Source organism: Ilyonectria robusta (assembly GCF_021365365.1).
Source record: "Ilyonectria robusta strain PMI_751 chromosome Unknown BGZ61scaffold_21, whole genome shotgun sequence".
NCBI classification, from domain to species: Eukaryota; Fungi; Ascomycota; class Sordariomycetes; order Hypocreales; family Nectriaceae; genus Ilyonectria; species Ilyonectria robusta.
Genome location: NW_025764455.1, coordinates 383,848 through 404,953, shown reverse-complemented (window position 1 = coordinate 404,953; position 21,106 = coordinate 383,848). Strand labels below are relative to the sequence as shown.

General features: G+C 51.7%; 7 protein-coding genes across 7 annotated transcripts; 4 read left to right on the top strand and 3 right to left on the bottom strand.

Moving 5' to 3' along the window:
• Window positions 1–2: 2 nt before the first annotated feature.
• Window positions 3–2,857, bottom strand: BGZ61DRAFT_591593 (uncharacterized protein). The gene is made up of 6 exons (XM_046256689.1): window positions 2,564–2,857; window positions 2,310–2,456; window positions 1,600–2,251; window positions 1,457–1,552; window positions 1,240–1,403; window positions 3–1,185 (listed from the first exon to the last, which is right to left on the bottom strand). Exons 1-6 carry the CDS (start codon window positions 2,650–2,652, stop codon window positions 84–86), a joined length of 2,250 nt encoding a protein of 749 aa, XP_046099629.1. The 5' UTR covers window positions 2,653–2,857; the 3' UTR covers window positions 3–83.
• A 273-nt stretch (window positions 2,858–3,130) lies between these two features.
• BGZ61DRAFT_521136 (uncharacterized protein) lies at window positions 3,131–4,292 on the top strand. The gene has a single exon (XM_046252476.1). It carries the CDS (start codon window positions 3,298–3,300, stop codon window positions 4,195–4,197), a length of 900 nt encoding a protein of 299 aa, XP_046099628.1. The 5' UTR covers window positions 3,131–3,297; the 3' UTR covers window positions 4,198–4,292.
• A 3,143-nt stretch (window positions 4,293–7,435) lies between these two features.
• On the top strand, window positions 7,436–9,361 carry BGZ61DRAFT_427712 (uncharacterized protein). Its single transcript, XM_046243712.1, has 3 exons — window positions 7,436–7,999; window positions 8,054–8,162; window positions 8,216–9,361. Exons 1-3 carry the CDS (start codon window positions 7,641–7,643, stop codon window positions 9,137–9,139), a joined length of 1,392 nt encoding a protein of 463 aa, XP_046099627.1. The 5' UTR covers window positions 7,436–7,640; the 3' UTR covers window positions 9,140–9,361.
• A 637-nt stretch (window positions 9,362–9,998) lies between these two features.
• Window positions 9,999–12,509, bottom strand: BGZ61DRAFT_458753 (acyl-CoA N-acyltransferase). Its single transcript, XM_046246801.1, has 2 exons — window positions 10,568–12,509; window positions 9,999–10,516 (listed from the first exon to the last, which is right to left on the bottom strand). Exons 1-2 carry the CDS (start codon window positions 12,067–12,069, stop codon window positions 10,399–10,401), a joined length of 1,620 nt encoding a protein of 539 aa, XP_046099626.1. The 5' UTR covers window positions 12,070–12,509; the 3' UTR covers window positions 9,999–10,398.
• Window positions 12,510–12,764: 255 nt separating this feature from the next.
• BGZ61DRAFT_361638 (uncharacterized protein) lies at window positions 12,765–14,209 on the bottom strand (the record flags this gene model as incomplete). The annotated part of the gene is made up of 2 exons (XM_046241282.1): window positions 12,765–13,810; window positions 13,867–14,209. The coding sequence occupies 2 exons, from the start codon at window positions 14,207–14,209 to the stop codon at window positions 12,765–12,767; spliced, it is 1,389 nt and encodes a 462-aa protein (XP_046099625.1).
• A 1,936-nt stretch (window positions 14,210–16,145) lies between these two features.
• On the top strand, window positions 16,146–17,881 carry BGZ61DRAFT_427701 (GHMP kinase). Its single transcript, XM_046243711.1, has 2 exons — window positions 16,146–16,376; window positions 16,434–17,881. The coding sequence occupies exons 1-2, from the start codon at window positions 16,315–16,317 to the stop codon at window positions 17,545–17,547; spliced, it is 1,176 nt and encodes a 391-aa protein (XP_046099624.1). The 5' UTR covers window positions 16,146–16,314; the 3' UTR covers window positions 17,548–17,881.
• A 1,288-nt stretch (window positions 17,882–19,169) lies between these two features.
• Window positions 19,170–21,098, top strand: BGZ61DRAFT_555360 (vitamin B6 photo-protection and homoeostasis-domain-containing protein). The gene is made up of 2 exons (XM_046255618.1): window positions 19,170–19,512; window positions 19,566–21,098. The coding sequence occupies exons 1-2, from the start codon at window positions 19,318–19,320 to the stop codon at window positions 20,871–20,873; spliced, it is 1,503 nt and encodes a 500-aa protein (XP_046099623.1). The 5' UTR covers window positions 19,170–19,317; the 3' UTR covers window positions 20,874–21,098.
• Window positions 21,099–21,106: the final 8 nt, after the last annotated feature.

Genomic DNA, 21,106 nt, shown 5'->3' with positions numbered 1-21,106 from the left:
TTCCATAATCAAACTCCGACATTCAATAATGCAATCCAAGCAACTTTATACAATAAGTAGTAGTATGTCTCCAACCAGGGAGCTCACAGTGACGTCTTCAATGAAGCGCGAAGCATAGGCGCAATTTCCTCGCCAAGTTCCCATCTGCGGTTCCCCTGCGGTAGAGTAGACGCGAATTGAGCCATCCACCCATCCACAACGCATCTACAGAAAGCGATGCCGTGTATTCCGGCTGTGCCGCCCGAATGAATCCAGTTCTCCAGGCGCGTTGTGCTTTGTAAGTCCGGTGGATCAACCCCGATGTTGATGTGATCCAGACTCGGGATGCAGCTGCATGCATCCTCGGCATACATGATCCACGCCCACACCACCAGAGCGCTCAATGCACTTGCGAGTTGCGTCACTGGGTCGATGCTTTGATTCGGCGGCTCCTTTCCGTCGGAGCCGGCCTCGCGCATCCTAAGGACCCCGACGGCATGAAGCAGTGCTCTTCTGCTCTCTGCGGTAACCGCCCATTCGTGAAGCTGAGCTTGATAGTTTTGGATCCTAGGCGGTACCGTGGACTCGCTTGGTGTTGGGGTATCCAGATACATCGCAACAGCGTTGATTGTTCGCACGTCGGCATAGAGTTGCATCCCTTGGATGTGATACACCATCAATGAATCAGATAGCAGTGATTTGATGTGCACCGTTGCTGCCAGCCTTTCACGCGCCGGGTCCTCATCAAACCTTCCCAGATACGCCACAAATGGGAGCCCTGCCGTCTCCTCCGTGAGAAAGCTTTGGCTGCATTGAAGGGAGATCCTCTCCATCTCGGCTTTCCAGGTTTCGAGGTGCCACGCCAAAGACCTCAGTGAATCCAGTCCAACTTTTCCGGTCCGGCGAGTTATTTGTAAATGGTTCCATATTCCCGGGAGCAAACCGCATAGGGCGAGGTGAACGTCTTCGACTAGTAATAGGGGTCTTCCTCGTGAATTTGGGTTGTTTGTGATTTCAGAGAGTTTGTAAGTCGTGCGGTCGGCAGGCTCTTGGGTTAGCCTCTTGAAGAAGACGTCGAGGCCCCAGGCATTCCAGAGCGCAAATGTACATGGGAGGGCAACATCCAGTTCCTCTCGGTGCATTGTAGGGGGTTGCCATCTGGCAATTGACAAGTACGCATCAATCTTGTATAAGCATACGATCGTTCTTTTACCGTTAGCCGTCAAGAATATTCCAAAAGTAATGAGAGAGAATGCTTACCTCTTCCAACGTTCGCGCAGAGTTTGTACCCAGGGCAAGAATGTGCCCGGAAAATGAGCTCGTTGTTGATATCCAGAGCTTGAACAAACAAAAAATTCAATCTCTCGTAGCACTGCAACCAGAATTCCTTTAATCAGGACAGCTCTTGCTACTATTTTCTCGCCCTAGACGCAAAGGTTAAACAACGATATTCTGCAATCAGCTGTGTGGTACATACCCCGTGATAAAATGCGAAGATGATATTTAGAACGATGGCTTGATATAATTCGGTCCGCCAAGGCTTCTCATCCAAATTACGAGGGGCAGGTTGTGACTAGAAGTGGTGAGCTGATGTCAAAACGAAGTACGGGAACGACTAACCAGCTCCTCAAGGAATTTCTCCATCAGAATTCTGTGGAGTTCGAGTGCAGCGTCCTCCGTGTCTGTCGGGTTCTTAAGCCACGATCCTATCATTGCCACAGTCGCAACGATGCAAAGAGGAGGTGTCGCTGAATCAAAGGTGGGGCCATGAATAATGGGCCAGCTTTCATGAAAATGGCCCAAATACTCGTTTGTGCTGGTTTCGAACCATCGTCGATCATCTTCAGGAAGCCGGAAATTGTCATCCAATGTAGTGGTTCGTAATGCAAGGACATTGGCAAACCGAGCTAACCCGATGACTGCAGGATTATTTCCCAGGGCCTGTTGTGTTTCAAGGCTCAACCCACCAACAGGGGCAGGTACTGGAGAATCTTCTCTAATATCTCTCTCTGTTGTGGATGGTGTAGAAAGCACCGCGGGATCTGTGGAGGATTGTCCGTCACTCTTTGCGCCTGGTGGACTTCCACTTGCCCTTCCGTTGGCAGAGACAAGTCTATATGTGCAGCTGATTCCTCGCTTGGAGCACAGAGAGCACTGAGTGCCTCCATCGCATTTCGTCTTGTTTGCGTGACAAGCATCGCAAGCTCTCCCCCTGCGTGAATCCGGTGCGGAAGTCAAATCATGCCGTGTCAAGTGGCGTCGGAGCAGGTCACTAATGGTACAGTAATCAGCATAAAGCAGTGCATATCTTCAGGGCGGTAGAGACTAACTTGCGAGTGAACGACCGTTGGCAGATTGTGCAAACAAAAGTGCGTTCACCATGGGTTGCTTGGTGTCGCCTGAGATGTTCTTTCCGAATGAAGGCTTTCCCACAATGGCATACATGCCGGCTAGTGGATTGATCTCCTGCAGCCGTGCTGAGACATTGATTAGACGAGGCTCCAGATTGGTATGTCGGGAATCCCACTTTCACGTTGACAGGCGGTGGCAGTAGGTTCCGGGGGACATTTGGGGCTACACTAACCTGTGGGCGAATGGATCCCCTCCTGCTCCTATAGCCGGGTGGGATAGATCGTGGGATGGATCGTGGGATAGATCCAATCCAGAAGGCATCGCGATTACTGTTCTGAGAAGCTGGGTATCCCAGAGTCCACTCCCGTTGCAGCAGGGGCTTAATCAGGTAATCAAGGAAAATGTTAGACGGTAATCGGACAGATCATGTGGAATCACAACCAGCAATGGGGCAATCGAGTGGCCTTTCGCATAACAAGCCTCGCAATGTCTGTGACCAAAGTTCGTAATCCAGGTGTTGTTGAGCCTGGACCGGCGGAGGTGTGGGATAAATGGGATACGCAGCCAGAGTGGGATACGCCGAGTGGGATAACCAGGGTGGCCGCAGAGTCGGGTCTAGACTGACTAATCCCCTAACATGGTTAGCTTTCCGGAGTTCTGCTAAAGTCATCCCGCTCACGGCATCCCGCTCGGCATCCCACTCGGTATCCCACATCCTCAGACTTCCCTAGCCTGAACCCAGGGGAAATTTGTAACTTCACCTCAGGTGAGGCTGGGCGCTGAGTAACTAGGTTCGTATAGCATCACAAACATCATTATGAGCGAAACCAAAGTTGTCCATGTGTATATATTTCTGTGTCTATGGCTTTAGATTAATTCATCCATCAACTCACAATCATCATTCAACTCCTTAACACATCTGTCAATCATCATTCACCATTTTAATTTAAACCAACACAATCCACAATGGCTGCCCTCAAGAACATCGTCATTGCCGGTGCCTCTGGCTCTCTCGGCTCCATCGTCTTCAAGAAGTTTGTCGAGTCCGGAAAGTTTAACATTCGCGTCCTCAAGCGCGCTGGTTCTGCTTCGGAATTCCCCGCTGGCACCGATGTTGTCGAGGTCGACTATTCTTCGCTCGAGTCTCTCAAGTCCGCCCTCCAGGGCCAGGATGCCGTCATTTCTACTCTCACAACTCTCGCCATCGACGCTCAATTGACATTTATCGACGCCGCCATCGCTGCTGGCGTTCAGCGCTTCCTCCCCTCTGAGTACGGCTCCAACTTGGACGTCCCTAGCGTTCGCCAACTTCCCGTCTTCGCCCAGAAGGTCAAGATCCAGGATGTCCTCATTGAGAAGTCTAAGTCGACGCCTCTGAGCTACACCTTTGTTTATAACGCCGCCTTCCTCGACTGGGGACTGCAGCACAACTTCATCCTCGACCACTCTCAATCAAAGCCTATCATTATCGACGGCGGCGATGTTGAGTTCAGCACCACTACTCTTACCAGTGTAGCTGATGCTCTTATTGGCGTTGTCAGCCACCCGGATGAGACTAAGAACCGCGTCGTCTATATCCATGATCTCATTACTACCCAGAACAAGCTTCTCGCCCTTGCCAAGCAGGTTGCTCCCGAGAGGTCTTGGGCACCCATCCCTGTTGCCCTGGACGATCTCACTGCCAAGGCAGATGAGAGACTGGCCAAGGGACTTTACGATATGGAGACATTTGCTCCTTACCTCTTCCGTGCTATTTTCGACCCCAAGAGCGGTGGAAAGTTCGAGAAGACCGACAACGAGCTCCTCGGTGTCAAGGGCAAGACGGACCAGGATATCATTGAGCTTCTGAAGCCCCTGTTGAAGTAATTGGTCCGAAAAATTAGAAATAGCTCATGAAGCTTGATAGATTAGTGACAAAAGGCGTTGAATATGCCCTAAAATGAATTCAAATGTTCCAAAACAAACTTATGTGCCAGTCGTTTCGGATAGTGAATCTTGAACCAATAGGCTGAGGTGCCAATAGGTTCCACTGTGATTCCCCGTATATTCCTAATCTCATTACTGGCTAGTTTTACTCCTAGCTGCGGTGTCTAATTAGAAATGCTTGAGCAACTCGCAAATGTTATACGCAGTACAATGTCATATTAACCGATGCCACATAGCGCAGCCAGTCTCTCTCCGAAAGAAAACGAGTTCATCTTATGCTAAATATGTATGTGCAGAAAAAATTGGGTGTGCCGATACGAGCAATAGGGAAGAAACTGTCCAAGGCACCCACGTCGAATGGAGGGGGGTTGCATAAGCGAACGAACCACACCCGTCTTTTTCTTCTATTAAGCATCGGCGGCCTCTTGCTTTCTTGTTTTATTTGTCATTTTAGAAGAAATACGAAATATTAATAGTGTCGGGTCAAAATAAGAACCCGTCACGCCAATGTTTCTAATCGAATATGAAATGGGATTCCTCAAACTTTTGCCTCTGTACAGGATGCATTCATTTGCTCCTAAATCCACCTGTCTTTTATATTGTTCTGTCTAGGAAAGGGCCCGAGACCGTTGTCCTCATAAGCATATCCAAAGTTTTCATCTGTCAAGGAGTGACGTCTTGATAGAAACCAAGCAAGAGTGTGTCATTCGAGACTGTATTTTCAACAGTTACCGGCAGTATATCTGCTGCAATCTCTCTCCTCTATTCAGTGCTTGTCAATAATTTTCGCTTCTATTACCCTACTTCCAGAGCCTGAGGATGGCCCGGTCACTGCTTTACACTCGGCATTGCTTGGCTTGGAAAAGCAGAGGCCGGGGCGACAACGGTAGTAAAGACGACACCGGGTGACATTGGCTGAGCTGGAAGTCGTGGCGTTGTCGATTGCGAACCGAAATGATAAAATGATAGTGAGGAAGCCGTCCCTGTTCTGGACCGCAATGCCTCCTTTGGCTTCAATTCAGCAACCACGTTTTCGGAACAAATATATCGAATGAGTGCGAGCAAACAGAGAATGAATATCTGTCTGCAATCTGGTGAACCTTCAAGTACTCCGAAGCACAGCCAACACAGAAGTTCCACCACTGCGGCGTTTTTTCGAAGGCCCCTGAAAGCCCTGAGCTAGCCATCCCTGCCTCACTATTTTATGGAAGCCCCGTGGCGACGTGAAGGTGCCGATAAACTTGACAAGCTTCTCCACACCCTCGAGAAAGATTAAGTTGTAAATACTCGCTCGAATTCTTCCCACAGCACGGTGGCCTGAGACTCGGCCCAGTCAGCCCCAGGGTAGCAGCCTCCTCCAAGAAAGTCTCCTCTGCAGGATCGCCCCCTTCGATCCTGAAGCAGATATTCATACGTGACTGCACCGTCTTATCAGGGATGATATTATAGATATCAGGATAGGCCTCGAGAGCTCTGTAGATCAGTCAAGCCTTCTCTTCGGCTACAGCTTGCTGTCCTTACATTTTGGGATGATGTAGCAGCAGCCTCTTTAGGACCTGGCCCGCAATATACACAGTGAAGAAAACTTGATTAGTTTAGATCTTACCTTGAAAGTGGTGTGTGTACTCAAAAATGCGAGTGTATTATAGAGTCTATTGTTCTTTGCAATAGTCCCATGCTCGAAGATGCGAGGCGTAATAGGCAGACCCAGTTGTCTCAATAGAGTCGCAGGAGGCTAAGATGCCATAGGCGGTAGGAAGCTTTTGTTGGTAACTACAAAGGTGATGCTAGTCGTTCTAAGGTTCTTCTGGTTGCTGAAGAAGATAGTTGAGAACTCCTTGATCGTGATCGTCCTTGAAAGGATGTTGGAGCTGATGTCGGCTATAACAATCGGTTTATCGAGCCCCGGGTCAAGGGACTAGGGAAACCCAGCGAATTCCACACCCAACCGTCTCGTTATCACAATAATAGACCATTGCGGCACCCTAAGAGAGGTTCCAGGTACTATTATCCGGCATCGTTCCAAACCTTCCGCTATTCATCTTGCGGCTATCCGCCACAATGTTGGCATGCTCCGAGCCAAAGCGGAAACCTCCCCCTACCTACCACTATGTATAAAGATTGTCTCGTAATCGTCTGAGATATCGAGGTAGGACGCCAGATCAGCTTTGGCCTCGTTGATGGTATTCGTAGCTATGGCCGACCGATGCGAATGCTCGGCGGTCTACACTGGCGCTCGATAGTTGATAAGAGCTTGAGCAGCATCCTCAATCGTTTCAGTAAGAAGATCTGCCAAGCCTGCGCCGAAACCGGTTATATCTGATCTGAAGGGCATAACGTGTATGTAGTTGCATTGACCTGGTAATTGACAGACTTACATAGACTTCCCATATTCGTCCAATCTGATGTTGTGAGATCAAGTCCCCCATTTATCCGTCATCCACTTACGCATTCTCTAAGAAATTGGAAGTTGTCCCTCCGGTCCGGGGATGGCGTCATCCGTATAGGGGGGTTGCACCATCGATATCTAACAACGCAGACCCATACGCACCCGAGGTAAGCCGCAAAAAGCTTTGAATGGTTCACTTGATTGGCGAAACCCCGCGAATCCATTCGGAGTTATCAAGATATCCTTATCGCAAGATCTGGCCCTCGATCCTTCATGGGTCTTGTCCCGACCATACAATGAAGCATGTACCATGGGGGCTCTTTCTAAGTTTCAAGTTATTCGATATTATCCCTCATTAACTCTTGAATTCATTAAATAGGCGTAGAGCTAATCTTTTGACTCTTTTCATCCAAGGATGCCAGGCAAAACTTTTCATTAGCGAGACGAGAACGGGGGATTTGCCACACGTACAAAATCAACCCAATAAGAAATCTATGCGTTGAAACTATTTATAAAACTAAGCAAAAGCGGTGCACTAAGATGGGGTAGATACTGGACAATCGCAAGTTGGGTCATCGATAGGCCAAATAACACCATCGTCTGTGTGGGGTCCCAGGATCACATCCCGACACCGGCAAGCAACACCAACAGAAGCGACAATTCCCCGAGTCACGTCATCCTAAATGCGGGCGTGGTATATCTACCTTGAGTCTGATTCGACAGCAGTGAACATGACGCAATCCACTACAGGCCCGCTAACTCCTCGCGTGTACAGGCCTGGGATCAAACAAAACGAGCCCGGTTCCGTTGTGGCCGACATTGATGAACTTGGAGACTCATTCATCGCTTCTTTCAGCTGCACTGTCTTGTAGATCATTAGAAGGTTTGGCACGCTCTTCCGGGTTCCCAAACCAGCCTCGTCGTATCAAACGCCAAGCCGACTGGTCAAACCATCTACCGACGAAATCTGAATCGAAAAGGCATCGTTGCCAAAATGAGCTTCGGTAGTTCTTTTGTTTCGCTCACTGCGGAGCCCTCAAACGATTTCCGGATAGCAGACACCGACGCCGTCTCCGAGTTCCAAACGACAGCAACTCAGTTCGCTGCTGTGCCTCGTTCTGTCGAACTCCCCTCAATCCACTCCCTCGAAGCCAGCCAGGCCGCGTCAATTCAATCGATCGATTCCAACCCCGCAGTCCAACTACCAGATACCCAAACTGTCCTCCTACTACATGGAGTGAAGCAGCAGTACGAGGTGACGAGTGGACACGCGTTGCCGGCTACAAAACACGACCATGAGCTGTTGGTACGGACAAGCACTATCGGGTTGAACCCAATCGACTGGAAATCACCGTGAGTTCAGCCTTGAGGGTATTTGTCACCCATTATTAATCAAATATTATTCAGTGATTACGGTTTTGGCATCCCAGAGCTTCCTTATATCTCCGGTCGTGAGGCTGCAGGCACAGTCGTGCGAGCCGCCAACCGGCCTTCAAGGGTCAAGACAAATGACAAGGTCAATCACGAACATGAAAATTCCCTCATATTCCTGAAGCTAATATCCAACAGGTCATTGTTATTTCAACCGACTACCGAGACCTCCGAAAAGCCACATACCAGCAATACGTCGTGGCCTCTGACTTCAATGTCGTTAGAATCCCCAAGGAAATCACCGTCAGTGAGGGAGCTACTCTCGGCGTCGCCTTCGTAGCGGCATCCTTGGCGCTGGGAGTCTGCCTCGGCGTCGACTTTACCAGGGCCCATGACGGCCCTAACATCCTCGATCTTGTTCGAAGCATCCCGGAGGAATCGGTGCCCCAAGACATCAGGGGAGAGTGCTTGCAGGGTATCCTACCCAGCGAGGGCGCCAAGTCAGGGGATTGGATCGCAATCTGGGGCGGATCATCTACATCAGCAAGCATTGCGGTGCAACTGGCTCGTCTCGTTGGACTCAAGGTCGCTTTGGTGGTTGATAACGCCAAGCATGGACTGAGAATTTCAGAAAACCCCATCCTCCGACCAGACCTGCTCGTCGACAGCCACGACCCTGAACGCGCAGTCGCCATCCTCCGTGCCAACACAAACGGAAAGCTACGATTCGGAATCGATACTCGAGGCCGTGACACCGCCGAGCTCCTCCTCCGCGCTTTAGGTCCCGAGGCCAAGCGAGCTGCTCCAGTCAACTCACCTCCCAGCACACCTCCCAGTGAGCCCATCATCCCAGCACACCTAGTAGGCTTGAGCGGTCTGCCCAAGGGCGAACAACCCGCGGGCATCATCTTCCACACCATCCCCGTTAAGCTGTACCATGAAGTGCCCGAAATTGGCGAGGCGTTGTCGAGCTGGCTGGAGCGACTGTTGGCTACTCGCGCGATGGTGCCGCCGAGAATTATCGATATTGAGGACGGTTTACACAATGTTAACAAGGGGCTGGATCGAATGCGCAAGGGTGAAATCAGCGGAGGTAAGCTCCTCGTTGAGCTGGAGGCATAATTAAGTCAAGTCTCAAGCAGAGATGAAAATAAAATAGATTGTTCATGTATTCCTCAGCTAATTATACTTGGAGCAATTGATTCTACTAAAGTTCAAACTCCATTTCCAGTTCCCTAATAAGTCTCCTCTCACTGCTCATTCATCGTCCAATAGTCTCAACCATGACCCTGCAACTCCTGAACACTTCATACACCACAGGTTCTTGACCTTTAGCATATCCACAATCTTCCCAACCCTATCTCTCACGAAAAGAGGGAGTTCAAATACAATATCGCATTGGTCACAATACAAAGAGAACTCTTCATTCGGGACTGCACTGCATTCGACACACCATTCAAGACCCAAATGCAACGTGGGCTTTTTGCATCGCTGGCACTCTTCAAGGAAAGAATCGTGGACTTCTTCCTTCGCTTTGTCTTGAGTATACTTTTCCCTGAGGCATTTGATGCAGAGCTCGTTGAGGCCGGTATACATCCTCCTGCAGCGGGTGCATTCTTTGCTGGGAGGCGTAAAGGCTGGGGCTAAGTGACCGCGGAGGTAAGACTGCCGGATGAACTCATCGGTTTCATGCAGAGAGAAGGAGGCAGAGCGGTTTCCAATCCGTGCGTCAGTGGCAGGCACTTCAGTACAAGAGGAGGCCATTTTACTTCAGCTACCAAATAAATTTCTGATTTACCGCGGTTGTCCTTTTCTTCCCGTATTGAAACGTGATGATAGAGCAATTAGTAAAGTGAATACGAAATGCCCTCCTATTTATCCCTCAGCTGAGGGGAATTTTAGTCGTAGAATTAGAACAAGATTCCTAAGCTGGGTGGGTTCTTGCTCGGGGAACAAAGAAATAATATGCAATATGTGGAAAAGATGTTGAAATCCGGCACTGTTCATTGATGAACAATACCCGGCATGACGGACAGTATCTGGAACAGGGTACGAACTTTACACATGAAAATGGAATGAAACATGGGTTTTTACACCTCGACAGCGACACTGGAGAAATTCATGTGTTCGTGCTATCCAAGAAAGAGAAGCTGTATTGTAGACCACGTCCGGGGGCTATGAAAGACAAAGCCGCAGAAAGAACAACAGACTAGTTCTGATTTCTTCTCCAAATGTCAAAGCCAATTTTGTTATCGCATTTGTTCATCGCTGAATCACTGCGCCCACATTGCGATATCAACACCCGCTCGCTCAACATAAAATTGAATACATAAAAATCATTCCATGCAGTCACACCAGTCGTCTCAGCATAGGCAACGCCCTCAGAGGGCAGGCCCTTCCCATTGTTCCCGGCGCATGCGCACATACCAGGATTGCTTGTGAGGGAAGGATATCTGCTTCTCTCGACAGAAACCTGAATACTCAAGACGTTGCAGAAATCTGGAGCTTGTCAGTATATGGCGTGATAATTCCAGTTAATTGCTTGCTCACCTAGCGTTGTCCACCCTTGGCTCTAGGCAAATGTTCATGGTGCGGTAGTCCGATGTCAGACACCAATGCACCAGACCCGACAACCAGACGGGCACCCGGCCTCTGGCCCATTCTTCACCAATCAAAACATGAAGTCCTCTATCCCACTCCCCAGCTTCATTGCCAAGGTGGCGGCCCAAAATATCCTCCTTGACCCAATAGATTTCGAAGTACCCAAAGGGCACGCCATCCCATTGTCCAATGACGGGGAATGAATGTGGCTGGTTCAAAGAGTTCGTGAGGAAATCCGGGCCGTAGTCACCCCAGAAAGCATTTACACGGGGCTTTCCCATCCACATTTTCATGAGGTCATTATCGCTGAGTGTAGTCGTGTGAACATTAACCGGGGGGTCGAGCCCAACCGGGCCATAGTATGGCACTGGCTTTGGAGAGGACGACGCGACTCGGAACGACAGGTACTGGCCAACACTCGGAACAAACCGGGTGTAAAAGACTTCTCCCATCCTCGGGGGCTTTGGCCGAAGGGGGTGGCGAATGTTGTTCGTGAAGATGTACTGGAGCGGCGGAGGCGGGTAGTACGTGGGGAGGTGAGAGCTCGAGAAGAATGGACCGATTGGGAAGCTTGGGACCGTCACCATGGTGGTTGGAATCGGTCCACCAGGAAGGTCGGTGTCCAGGCGTCCAAACGACGAGTGTGGGGAGTGATAGTGCGGGCTATGAGCCCCCTCGCCCCGAGTAGGTGAACCGGGGCGGCTGCTGGTGGGTGACCCGGGGAACGAGCTCATAGACCTGTTGGGCTGCAGCGAGAAGAGAAAAAGCCGTCCCGGGAGCTGCCAGAACATCCGGCGAGTCGCAAACATCCGCGTCCAGCCTTCGTCGTTGTCGTCGACGCTCGTGCCGACGGCAGTGTCAGCCGAGGCGATGAGCCCCATGCGCTCCAGCTTGGGGATCAAGTTGCGGCCCCGCAGCACGCCGTCGCGCTTGATGTTGATCTTCCACTCCCCGCGCGGCTTGGCCCCGAGGGGAGTGGCCTTTGCGGCGCCGGCGGGGACCTGCGAGTCCGGCTCGGGCTGGTGGAAGTACCAGTAGAGCGTGATCCACAGCATCATGGCGATCTGCCGGGTGGGGCTGGCGGCCGGCTTGAACTCGGAGCTCGAGGGGTTCGCAATCGACGAGATGAAGAGGTTGTCGCCCTGCAGCGTCGGCTTCGCAAACGAGTGGATGTGCCTCTTCACACGGGCGGCGGCGCCCTTGTCTCCGTCGAGAAAGACGCCGTGGCCATTCTCGGCGCCGTGACGGTCCGTATCGGTATCCTTATCATCGTCATCGTCTTCGTCGCCGTCGTCGTCCGAATCGGCCTCGGTGTTTAGGACGACAGTCCAGCCGATGGGGAAGGCGTGGCGGTGGGTGTTCAGCTCGTGGCTCTTGAAGCCAAGGCCTGCGAACACAGGCGTGACGGTAAAGGTCTGGCCGTCGGGCAGATGTATGACTTGGGGCGCCATCTCGTCGCTTGCGGTTACGGCCGGTGAGGGGGTGGGGGATTGGTCTCGGACCTCCAGCTTTTAAACAGCTAGTGCGGGATGATATGAGGCTCGAGAGGGGAACAGGCTTCTAGAACAGGCCCAGAATAGTTCCAGAAGACTGCCGCTTCGAGGTATCTGCTGACCTCCGGCGAGGCGATCGTGACAAACGCCTGGGCCATGGTTGGACGTCGGACTGTTGGTGGAGTGCGAGACGGCGTCGTTTGTAGTGGTGGTTGTTGGTTGAGAGGGTGGGGTGAGGTGGGATGAACAAGCTCAGGTGTGAGGGGATGGACGGGATGGCCACTAAGTAGGGCTGTATCCGCACTGTATGCTGCCGCTGGAAATGGCACTCTAGGGCCGTGCGAATACCAGCCAATCTGCATTGTTATACGTCATCCAAGACATCACCCCATTCTGCTAGTGACTTTACGCTAACAATCATGAGACGTTGACTCAATGATGATGCCGAATCAGTTAGATCTTGCATATTTCTTCATTTCAGCTTTGGCCCGGGCTATGCGCCATTCAGGCACATGTTTTTTATTTCCTTTTTCGAAGCGCAAACTGCCGTCATCACCCGGTATTGTCTCCTGGCTTGTCGACCCACGACGGACTCGCCGATGTGCCGAACGTCCAACACATCAACTACACAGTCGGCTTCTCCGTCAAGCCACTCACTTGTTATCTCGTGACAGTGATTCTTCCTCGTCCTCGTCATCATCGTCCTTTAGTTTCTCCTTGTCACCGCCATTCTTCCGCTTCTCTGCTTCTAGAACCTCCTTCACGTCCTCGCTCAAGTCCTTCGTCTCGTCCCACTCTGCATCGTACTCGGCCGCCGCCATCTTGATTTCTCTCCGCAGCCCATTTGCCTCGTGGACCAGGTGCTCCCACTTGCTCGGGTCGAGGCCGCGCTCCTGGTATAGCGCGTTCTGACGCTTCGACACCGTCAGCTTCATGGCCGCCTTGTAGCTGAGGTCTCGACTAATAAAGAGGAACCACAGGTATCCTCCCATGATGGTAGTCAATCCCGCGAGATAGGTCACGGGCTCCACCAAGTCCCATCCCATCTCCGTGTGAAACGTAATATAGTATACGACCCCCCACCATGTAGCAAGAGCAGCGAAGCCACCTTGAGCGAGTCGGTGGGCTCCTTGATGGGCGAGCTGATCACACTCGCTCTTGACTTTGGCCATGGCATCAATCTCGCGCGACATTCTCCTCAGTTGCATCCGCATGTAGTAGGTACGGTCCTTGAAGCTCGGCACGGCCACGCGCAACTCCTTTCCGTGGCCTTCGATGTCGATGGCAAACTCGGTCCCACGCGCCGCGTCTCGTATGAAGTCGCCTACTTCGGTGCTACCACTCCAGCGCACCCAGGCAGTGTGCTTCTTGTCTGGGCCCTCATGGCCAAGGCCAGAGTATGAGGCGACATTGGTATCCCGCCGGTCCTTATGGTGGTGGGATTCTTCCTGGTCGGCTTCGGCCCGAAATACAATATCTGGAAGCTTGTCTCGGTCGTTGTATCGTAGTGGTGGGATCTCCGCTTGTATTAATCGCTCGAGGTAGGACAGCGGCTGTTGGGGGTGAACTAGGAGTGCCAATGGCTCGACCGTCTCGCCTTTTGGATTCTCAACGGGCACGTTGATGTGTTCTTGCTTGGGGTGGAAGGGCATGGGCAGGATAAGTTTGAGTAGTCGGGTCGGGGTTGTCAAGAGCCTGCCTGTAATCGTGTCAGTATCAGTAAGGGCACGAATCCACACCGACAGTGCAATGTACCTTTCGTTAAGTCTCCGTGTGTAGGGTCCGGTGATGTTGACTTTGGCTGTGCATGACTACCCTCTCTGTGCCATGGTCGGTCGTTCTCCAATGACTGCGCACTCTTTCCGGATGTAACTTTTCGTTGTTCTCTTTGGCGGGCCTTCTCTCTCTGCTCTTCTTCTTTTCTGTCGGATTCCTCTTCTTTCAACGAACACGACCTCGAAAATGAGCGCCCGAGAACCGACGTCAGCGGCACGCGACTCCGCAGGAAGGGCTGGTGGTGGGAGCTGAAGGGCGAGGATGGTCTTAGGCGCAGTGCGGGAGAGAACCGCACTGTCGCGCGACAAAGTACATGGCTCATTGTGACCGCTCGTCTATGTGAGTAAATATCAATCCGAATGGAAAGGAAACTCGTCGATAGCAAATTCAGTCTGGTTGGAGATGATCCCAAGTTCGTGGAAGATCCTTGGAGCTGTTCCTGGATCTGGCCGGACAGGAAAGGGTCCATGACGTCACAAACCCAAGCTTGGCCCAGGGGGCTTCATCGAGCCACCATTGGACAAGCACTAGTTTTGAGCACCATGATTCCGGGCACTTGGGCCTCTTGTTATGTCTCAAAACTTCCCTTCATGCGGTATGGACAAAAAGAATGGCATGGCATGTCTTTGCCGTTTGGTGATAGGCCCACAATGCGACGCTGGCGCCGATCTCGCTTCCCACCGCGGGTCAACCCAGCAAGTCGATGGTGAACACCCTACTTGAAACCAGGTGCGTTCGAATGGTAAACCTTTATGGACGTGGAAGCATCAATAGAGTCCTATGTGACATGTCCATGTCCAGCTATTGCCTAGAGAAGTCATCGTTGTTGAGAGGAGCTACCGGGTAGCTAGCCATGCAATTTCGCCTCAATGCAAAGCTTTGGGAGTCCATCTGCACCGAATTAATGGGTGCTACTCTTCCAGGTACCTTTCCCTATTTAACATCCATGGAAATGTAATGGCCGCGCAAAAAACTACATGCCAAAGCCATGAGGGTAATTGTAAGGCCACTTGTTCTTGACTATTGGTACACTTTCGAGTCTCTACCTTGCTGTCTAAATTTGGAGGAAGGACGCAGGACCTCCTCTTCACCAGTGGTTCAATTGGTTATTGGAGAACCATCCAGGTCTTCTGGGCGTTTCTTGCCCAGAAAAACTTCGCATCCTCACGCCTTGGACGATTTTACTGAACACCCTTTTGACCAGACGTGCAAACTCAAATCGAGTCTACGAACATAAATATCACAGGAGATTCTCTAGACTTGAAGATTTTCCCTTTTATTTCCAACTCTCTACTATCTTCTCTGACTGTCTTGCTGTTCTGCTGGTCGTCTTTTCCTGCACGAGCTCACATCATCTCATTTGCACAGACAAACCAGACAACAACACACTCTATACACTCTCAACTAATCTACTCGACTATTAAAGATGGACCGTTCTAGTCAGGCCTCAGCCGACCCACCATTAGAGATGGGCCACTCTACTCAGACCTCAGCCAACCCGCCATTAAATATGGATCCCTCTACTCAGACCAGTTATGCTGCTGGCAACCTCCAATCTAGCCCGGCTGTTAATTCCGCGCCATCACAAAGCTCGGAGGATTCTATGAGCGCTTCACATCCTAGAGCTCTACCTATCGTCGCATGCGCACCAGTGCACTACCCGCCCGTGGGATTGCTCGACAGCCAGGCGTCTCCGCAGCCGGTCCAACCCCTCTCTAGCGAACAAAAGAATGGGATAATTTCCTTTCTTATTGTTTTTGTTTTAATTTTAATTTTCTACGAGGTCCTGAGATAGATCAAGGCTATGAAGCATTTACGAGCAATAGGGACATGCATTTAATACTACACCCAGTATCAGAGGAGACAGTAGCTTAGCAATAAAGATGTTGCAGACTGGCCTTTGCCTTGAGCTTCAATTCATTGGGAGTTTGCGTTGAGGTTATTTCTAGAGGTTCCCGTCAGAGTCTGATGACGGCGTTTTGTACGGCGAGACAGACGCATATTAGCAACAAAACTTGGAGCTGTAATTCAAAACACTCATATACATTTTAATTTCAGACATTTTACACGCTTGTCTATCCCACCCGATCCCGCACAATCCCGTGAGCTGCCCCCACGACATTCAGGGGACATCCCAGCCCAATGTCGGGATGTTTTCTTGTTGGTGTTGAGGGGCTTTCAGGGGTTCAACTGAGGGGCTGGACCCCGCACTAATCTCCATCGGGCCGCCACCGCAGCACCGGTCCTTCAAGCCATCGGGATGCCATCTCCAAGTCTTTCCGACAAGTCGGTGTAGTCGCAGAGCTTGTCGCTAGCCAATATCTGCATCTCCCTGACCTTTTGAGAGTTCTCTGTCCCGCGAGAGCTTCTTTCCTGCCTTGATCTTGCTCCTCTCCATCCCAACATCCTCAACCCCTCTTCCTCACAATGGCGGACACCAAGGTCTACCGGGCTAGCACCACTGCTCCCGTCAACATTGCCGTGGTCAAGTACGCGTTCTTGATATATGTTCCGGCTCAATTCCATGGCTAATTGCGCGACGACAGGTACTGGGGCAAGCGTGACCCCAAGCTCAACCTCCCCACCAACAGCTCCCTCTCCGTCACCCTCTCCCAGGCCGACCTGCGAACCCTGACGACCGCCTCCTGCTCCAGCGCGTACAACGACGGCGACAGCCTGACCCTCAATGGCGAGGCTTCCGATGTCTCTGGTGCGCGAACCCAGGCTTGCTTCCGCGAGCTGCGCTCTCGCCGTGCCGCCCTCGAGGCTGCCGACGCGTCGCTGCCCAAGCTGTCGGCCATGCCCGTGAAGCTCGTCTCCGAAAACAACTTCCCCACCGCAGCTGGCCTGGCCTCGTCTGCCGCTGGCTTCGCCGCCCTCGTCAAGGCCATCGCGCTCCTCTACGAGCTCCCCGACTCGCCCGCTGAGCTCTCGCTCGTTGCCCGACAGGGATCTGGATCTGCCTGCCGTAGTCTGTTTGGCGGCTACGTCGCGTGGAGGATGGGAGAGAAGGACGACGGAAGCGACTCCAAGGCCGAGCTGATTGCTCCCGCTTCGCACTGGCCCGAGATGCGCGCGCTGATCCTGGTTGCCAGCGCTGCTAAGAAGGGTGTCTCTTCCACCTCCGGCATGCAGCAGACCGTTGCCACCTCTGGTCTCTTCCAGCAGAGGATATCGACCGTTGTCCCCGCCAACATGGCTTCGATGGAGGCTGCAGTCCACGCCAAGGACTTTGCCAAGTTCGCCGAGGTGACGATGCGGGAGTCCAACTCGTTCCACGCCACTTGCGCCGACACCTACCCTCCCATCTTCTACATGAACGACGTCTCGCGCGCTGCCATCCGCGCGGTCGAGCAGATCAACGCCAAGGCCGGCAAGACCATTGCCGCCTACACCTTCGATGCCGGCCCCAACTGCGTTGTCTACTACCTGGAGGAGGATGCCAGCACTATCCTGGGCAGCTTCTACCAACCCCTTGCAGAGGTCACGGGCTGGAAGGAGGGTACCGCCAGCATCAAGTCGACCGTGGAGCTTGAGAGCAGCCTCGCGGCATCGCTGAAGGAGGGCGTTAGCAGGGTAATTATGACTGGCGTTGGCGAGGGCCCCATCAAGACTGAGGAGTACCTTATTGATGAGAATGGTCAAGCTGTTAAGCGATAGACCAGGAGCGAATAGTTTACGGCCTTTGAAGCACATCCAATATAAATGATGATCAGAGGACCTATATAACAAAAACTTTAAACTCCATGTCGCATACTTCTAAAGCTGTTATTGACCGGGTTGCCCATTGATCGTGGTTGGGGTTGGATCGGCTAGGAAGTATTAGCACTCGCAGCTAATATCGTCCAGGAGCCAAGCATAGGCCTTCCACTTGGGCAAGTTCGAGAGTCCGGTCGTAATCAGGGCCATTCCACTTTTAGCTTCAGTCGTTGAGAAATTAGAATTCTTTTATAAACACCGGCAATCAAGTTACATTACCCAAGTTATAGTATACATCGATCAATAATTCCTTTCTTCCAATCCTGCCGTAATTTCTCCGCCCATGATTCCAGAGGTAAATGCTCCATCAACCAGAGGCATCTAGTCGCCGGTAGCACGCAAGATCAAAGGAATTGAAATCCCCTTAGCACGACGATCACGTCTTTGAGCTGGATATTGAGAGGGTCAAGACAAATTTTTCTTCTCCTTGTAATAAAAAAGACCGACATGTACTGCTCTTTGATCGGCATCTGAGAAGCCATGAATGGGTTGAAATTTCACGATTTTGTTGCCATTCATAACTATACACTCGTCATAAGGATACGGCCGCGACGAATGTACTCTCAAACTCCGTCCGGCTTCATTGCTCATATGCTTTCTATCTGCAATATTCAATCTCCAGAGGAAGACTAAATCCATAAGGTCAACCCTCTGGTTTAGAATATAGGGCCAACGTTGTACTATTGACAGGCTCTCATGAGCGACGGTCGCTGTGCCTCTAAAGTGATCGACCAAGTCGGCAGCCCGTCGGCAATCAACAAGGAATGAAACGCGGTTAAATTTGCCACACCATCAGTGTCACCTGCTGCACTGTAAAAGTGTCGGATAGTCACTTCACTCTTGAATGATACCTAGGGGTTTGGCGTTCTTTCCTTCGTCTTCGCATGTCGGCCTCAGCCGGCCAACCTGACCCTGGCTGTCTCTTGGTGGAAGAAGAGTATTCCCCCAACAGTCGCCCAAACGTGGCCAATTGTGTAGGCCTCAGGGTGGCTCAGTGCCGGCGGTAATATTCTCCTGATTCCATAACGGTCGTGTGGCGGTTCACCGAGCTGGCAATGGCGCTGTAGTTGGCCACACGCGGGATCGAAGTAGAGGCGGGAACTTGACCCCTCACCTCGTCTCGCTTCCTAAGTAATCCGCTGTTGCAACGGAAGCTAGAAGCAGTGCAAGGGAATTACTCCAACTTTGTACACCGAGTTGGCATGAGAAGAGGCGCAAAGCGGGTGACGCACAAGAGTTCAACGCTAGGGAGCCTCCAGCACTCAAGACTTCCCATTCATTCACGCATACAGACAAGGCGGCGGAGATATTACCAAGCGCCCTTTCGGAAGACTCGTATCTAATGCGTGCAAATAGCAACATCTGCGAATAAAATCATATTTACCGCCATTTTACGCCAGCGTTGTGGCGCTGATCTCAGCACGGGTGGCAGCTGGCGGCCGGCAGTGAATCACAGCTGGCAAGCTGTGACACTCACCTTCAGGCTTCGCGGCTCCTGCTCGCACACACGTGGAACCTACAACAAACAATCGCCCGCCCGCCCACTCCGGGTTTCCATCTTCCACACCTACACATATGCATTGGAGCCCTTGAGCATTGTGTGAATCTGCCTGACTGAACAGACGTCATCAAATCTGTTGTCATCGTCAGAGCAACGACCCCTTCATCACGATGAGCGACGACGAAGGGTCAGGGCTTCGCGCTCAAGCTGACCCCATTCACCACCACGATGCCTCTCCAGAGACTAAACACAATGGAATCACCACTCTTCTTGGTCAAGGCCAGGAGGTCGAAATCCAGGAGCTAGACAAGTCGGGCAACATCACGCAGCGATGGCTACACACTCCCGACAACCACATCGTCCCAGTACCTACCGTCCCCGACTATCTAATGGCGCCGTTTGCTAACATCCCAAACAGGTCTTGGCCAAGAACAAGTCCAACAACTTCATTTTCCGATCGATGCGTGAATGGCGCAAGGTCCTTTTTGACGCCTTTCTCCCGGTCGGATTCCCGCACTCCGTCTCGGATGACTACTTCGCCTACCAGACATACGACTCTCTTCAAGCCTTCTTTTCCACCATCACCTCTCTTCTCGCCAACCGCGCCCTCCTCCAAGGTCTCGGAGTCGGCGATGCCAACTCTTCCGCCACATTCGCCCTGCTTCTGACCATCCTAAAGGATGCCATGTCCCGGGTTGCCACCATTGTCTTTGCCCAGCAGTTTGGCCTCCGTATCGAGCCAGATGCAAAGAAGTATCGGTTTCTAGCGGATCTGTTCAACGACACTGCCTTCTTTCTCGAGTTGTATAGCCCTTACTTTGGACCGTGGGGCAAGATTGTTGCTCTTACTTCTGGTGAAGCACTCCGCGCTCTCTGTGGCGTCTCAGCCGGTGCAAGCAAAGCAGCCTTGAGCGTCCACTTTGCGAAGCATGACAACTTGGCTGAGCTGAACGCAAAGGAAGCAAGCCAAGAGACTGCAGTAGGACTGATTGGTCTTTTGGTTGGAACATTTCTGGTCAAGCATGTTGAAAACCATCAGAGCGTCGTTTACTTGATGATTGGTCTGGTTTTCGCTCACCTCTGGATGAACTATCTTGGGGTTCGAAGTGTCTGCATGACCAATCTCAATCGCCAGCGTGCCACAATTCTCTTTCACGAGTATCTCAAAACCGGCAAAGTCCTGACGCCGACCGAAGTTGCCCGACGGGAGAGCATCATCTTTTGGAGTCCTGTGGCCAGCAACCGGGACGGGCAATCCGTTTCTCATATTGAGATGGCAGAGAGCTATTCGCACGCTATGGGAGGAGGCGACCCTCGCATTAACATTGCGATAGTTGACGGTGGTATGCAAACCCAGTTTATCTGGTGTCACTCTAATACTGGCTCAACTCCTATCAAGATCCTCCTCTGGCAGGGCGCCGAGCCGGCCCATGCGATTAGTGCCTGGTTCATGGCCTTGGAGATAACTTGGCTCATGGAGAAAGGGGTGGGCTACACCGTGGAGATAGACCGGATCTTCTGTGGAGAAAGGTCGCGGTTTAACACCTGGCAGAACGACATTGTGGTCAAAGATGGTCGAGATGTGAACGGGTACGAAAAACAGTTCTGCAATCCAGAGCTGTGGGAGAAAATGGCATCCAATGGGTGGAATCTAGACTCGCAGGCATTTGAGACCGCAGCACCAGTGCGATTGACGGCCCAATTTCGGACGAAGAAGGACGAGTGAGAACGACGATGGGCGAGCAGAACAAGACATGACGGCCGTAGAGCTTGTTTCATGAGCCATGTAGTTTCTCGTGTTGAAAGTCGGCGAGTGGCGTAGATTCTTTCAATGAGTCGGATTCTTATCCCCCAGAGATAATTAAGAAGATCGAACAAGAACTATACTAGTCTTGATGATGTACATTGGAGATTTTCCTTGACTGGGTCTTCTAAACCCCCTCCGTACCTGTCTATCCA

Bases quoted from the DNA above. Each gene is read 5' to 3' on its own strand.
- BGZ61DRAFT_521136 (XM_046252476.1), top strand. From the start codon at position 3,298: ATGGCTGCCCTCAAGAACATCGTCATTGCCGGTGCCTCTGGCTCTCTC.
- BGZ61DRAFT_458753 (XM_046246801.1), bottom strand. From the start codon at position 12,069: ATGGCGCCCCAAGTCATACATCTGCCCGACGGCCAGACCTTTACCGTC. The intron at 10,517-10,567 runs GTGAGCAAGCAA...GACAAGCTCCAG, and splicing joins CCAAGGGTGGACAACGCTAG to ATTTCTGCAACGTCTTGAGT.
- BGZ61DRAFT_427701 (XM_046243711.1), top strand. From the start codon at position 16,315: ATGGCGGACACCAAGGTCTACCGGGCTAGCACCACTGCTCCCGTCAAC. The intron at 16,377-16,433 runs GTACGCGTTCTT...GCGCGACGACAG, and splicing joins GTCAACATTGCCGTGGTCAA to GTACTGGGGCAAGCGTGACC.
- BGZ61DRAFT_591593 (XM_046256689.1), bottom strand. From the start codon at position 2,652: ATGCCTTCTGGATTGGATCTATCCCACGATCCATCCCACGATCTATCC. The intron at 1,553-1,599 runs GTTAGTCGTTCC...CACCACTTCTAG, and splicing joins AGAAATTCCTTGAGGAGCTG to TCACAACCTGCCCCTCGTAA. The intron at 1,404-1,456 runs GTATGTACCACA...CTTTGCGTCTAG, and splicing joins TCTTCGCATTTTATCACGGG to GGCGAGAAAATAGTAGCAAG.
- BGZ61DRAFT_427712 (XM_046243712.1), top strand. From the start codon at position 7,641: ATGAGCTTCGGTAGTTCTTTTGTTTCGCTCACTGCGGAGCCCTCAAAC. The intron at 8,000-8,053 runs GTGAGTTCAGCC...AATATTATTCAG, and splicing joins CCAATCGACTGGAAATCACC to TGATTACGGTTTTGGCATCC. The intron at 8,163-8,215 runs GTCAATCACGAA...AATATCCAACAG, and splicing joins GGGTCAAGACAAATGACAAG to GTCATTGTTATTTCAACCGA.
- BGZ61DRAFT_555360 (XM_046255618.1), top strand. From the start codon at position 19,318: ATGAGCGACGACGAAGGGTCAGGGCTTCGCGCTCAAGCTGACCCCATT. The intron at 19,513-19,565 runs GTACCTACCGTC...CATCCCAAACAG, and splicing joins CCGACAACCACATCGTCCCA to GTCTTGGCCAAGAACAAGTC.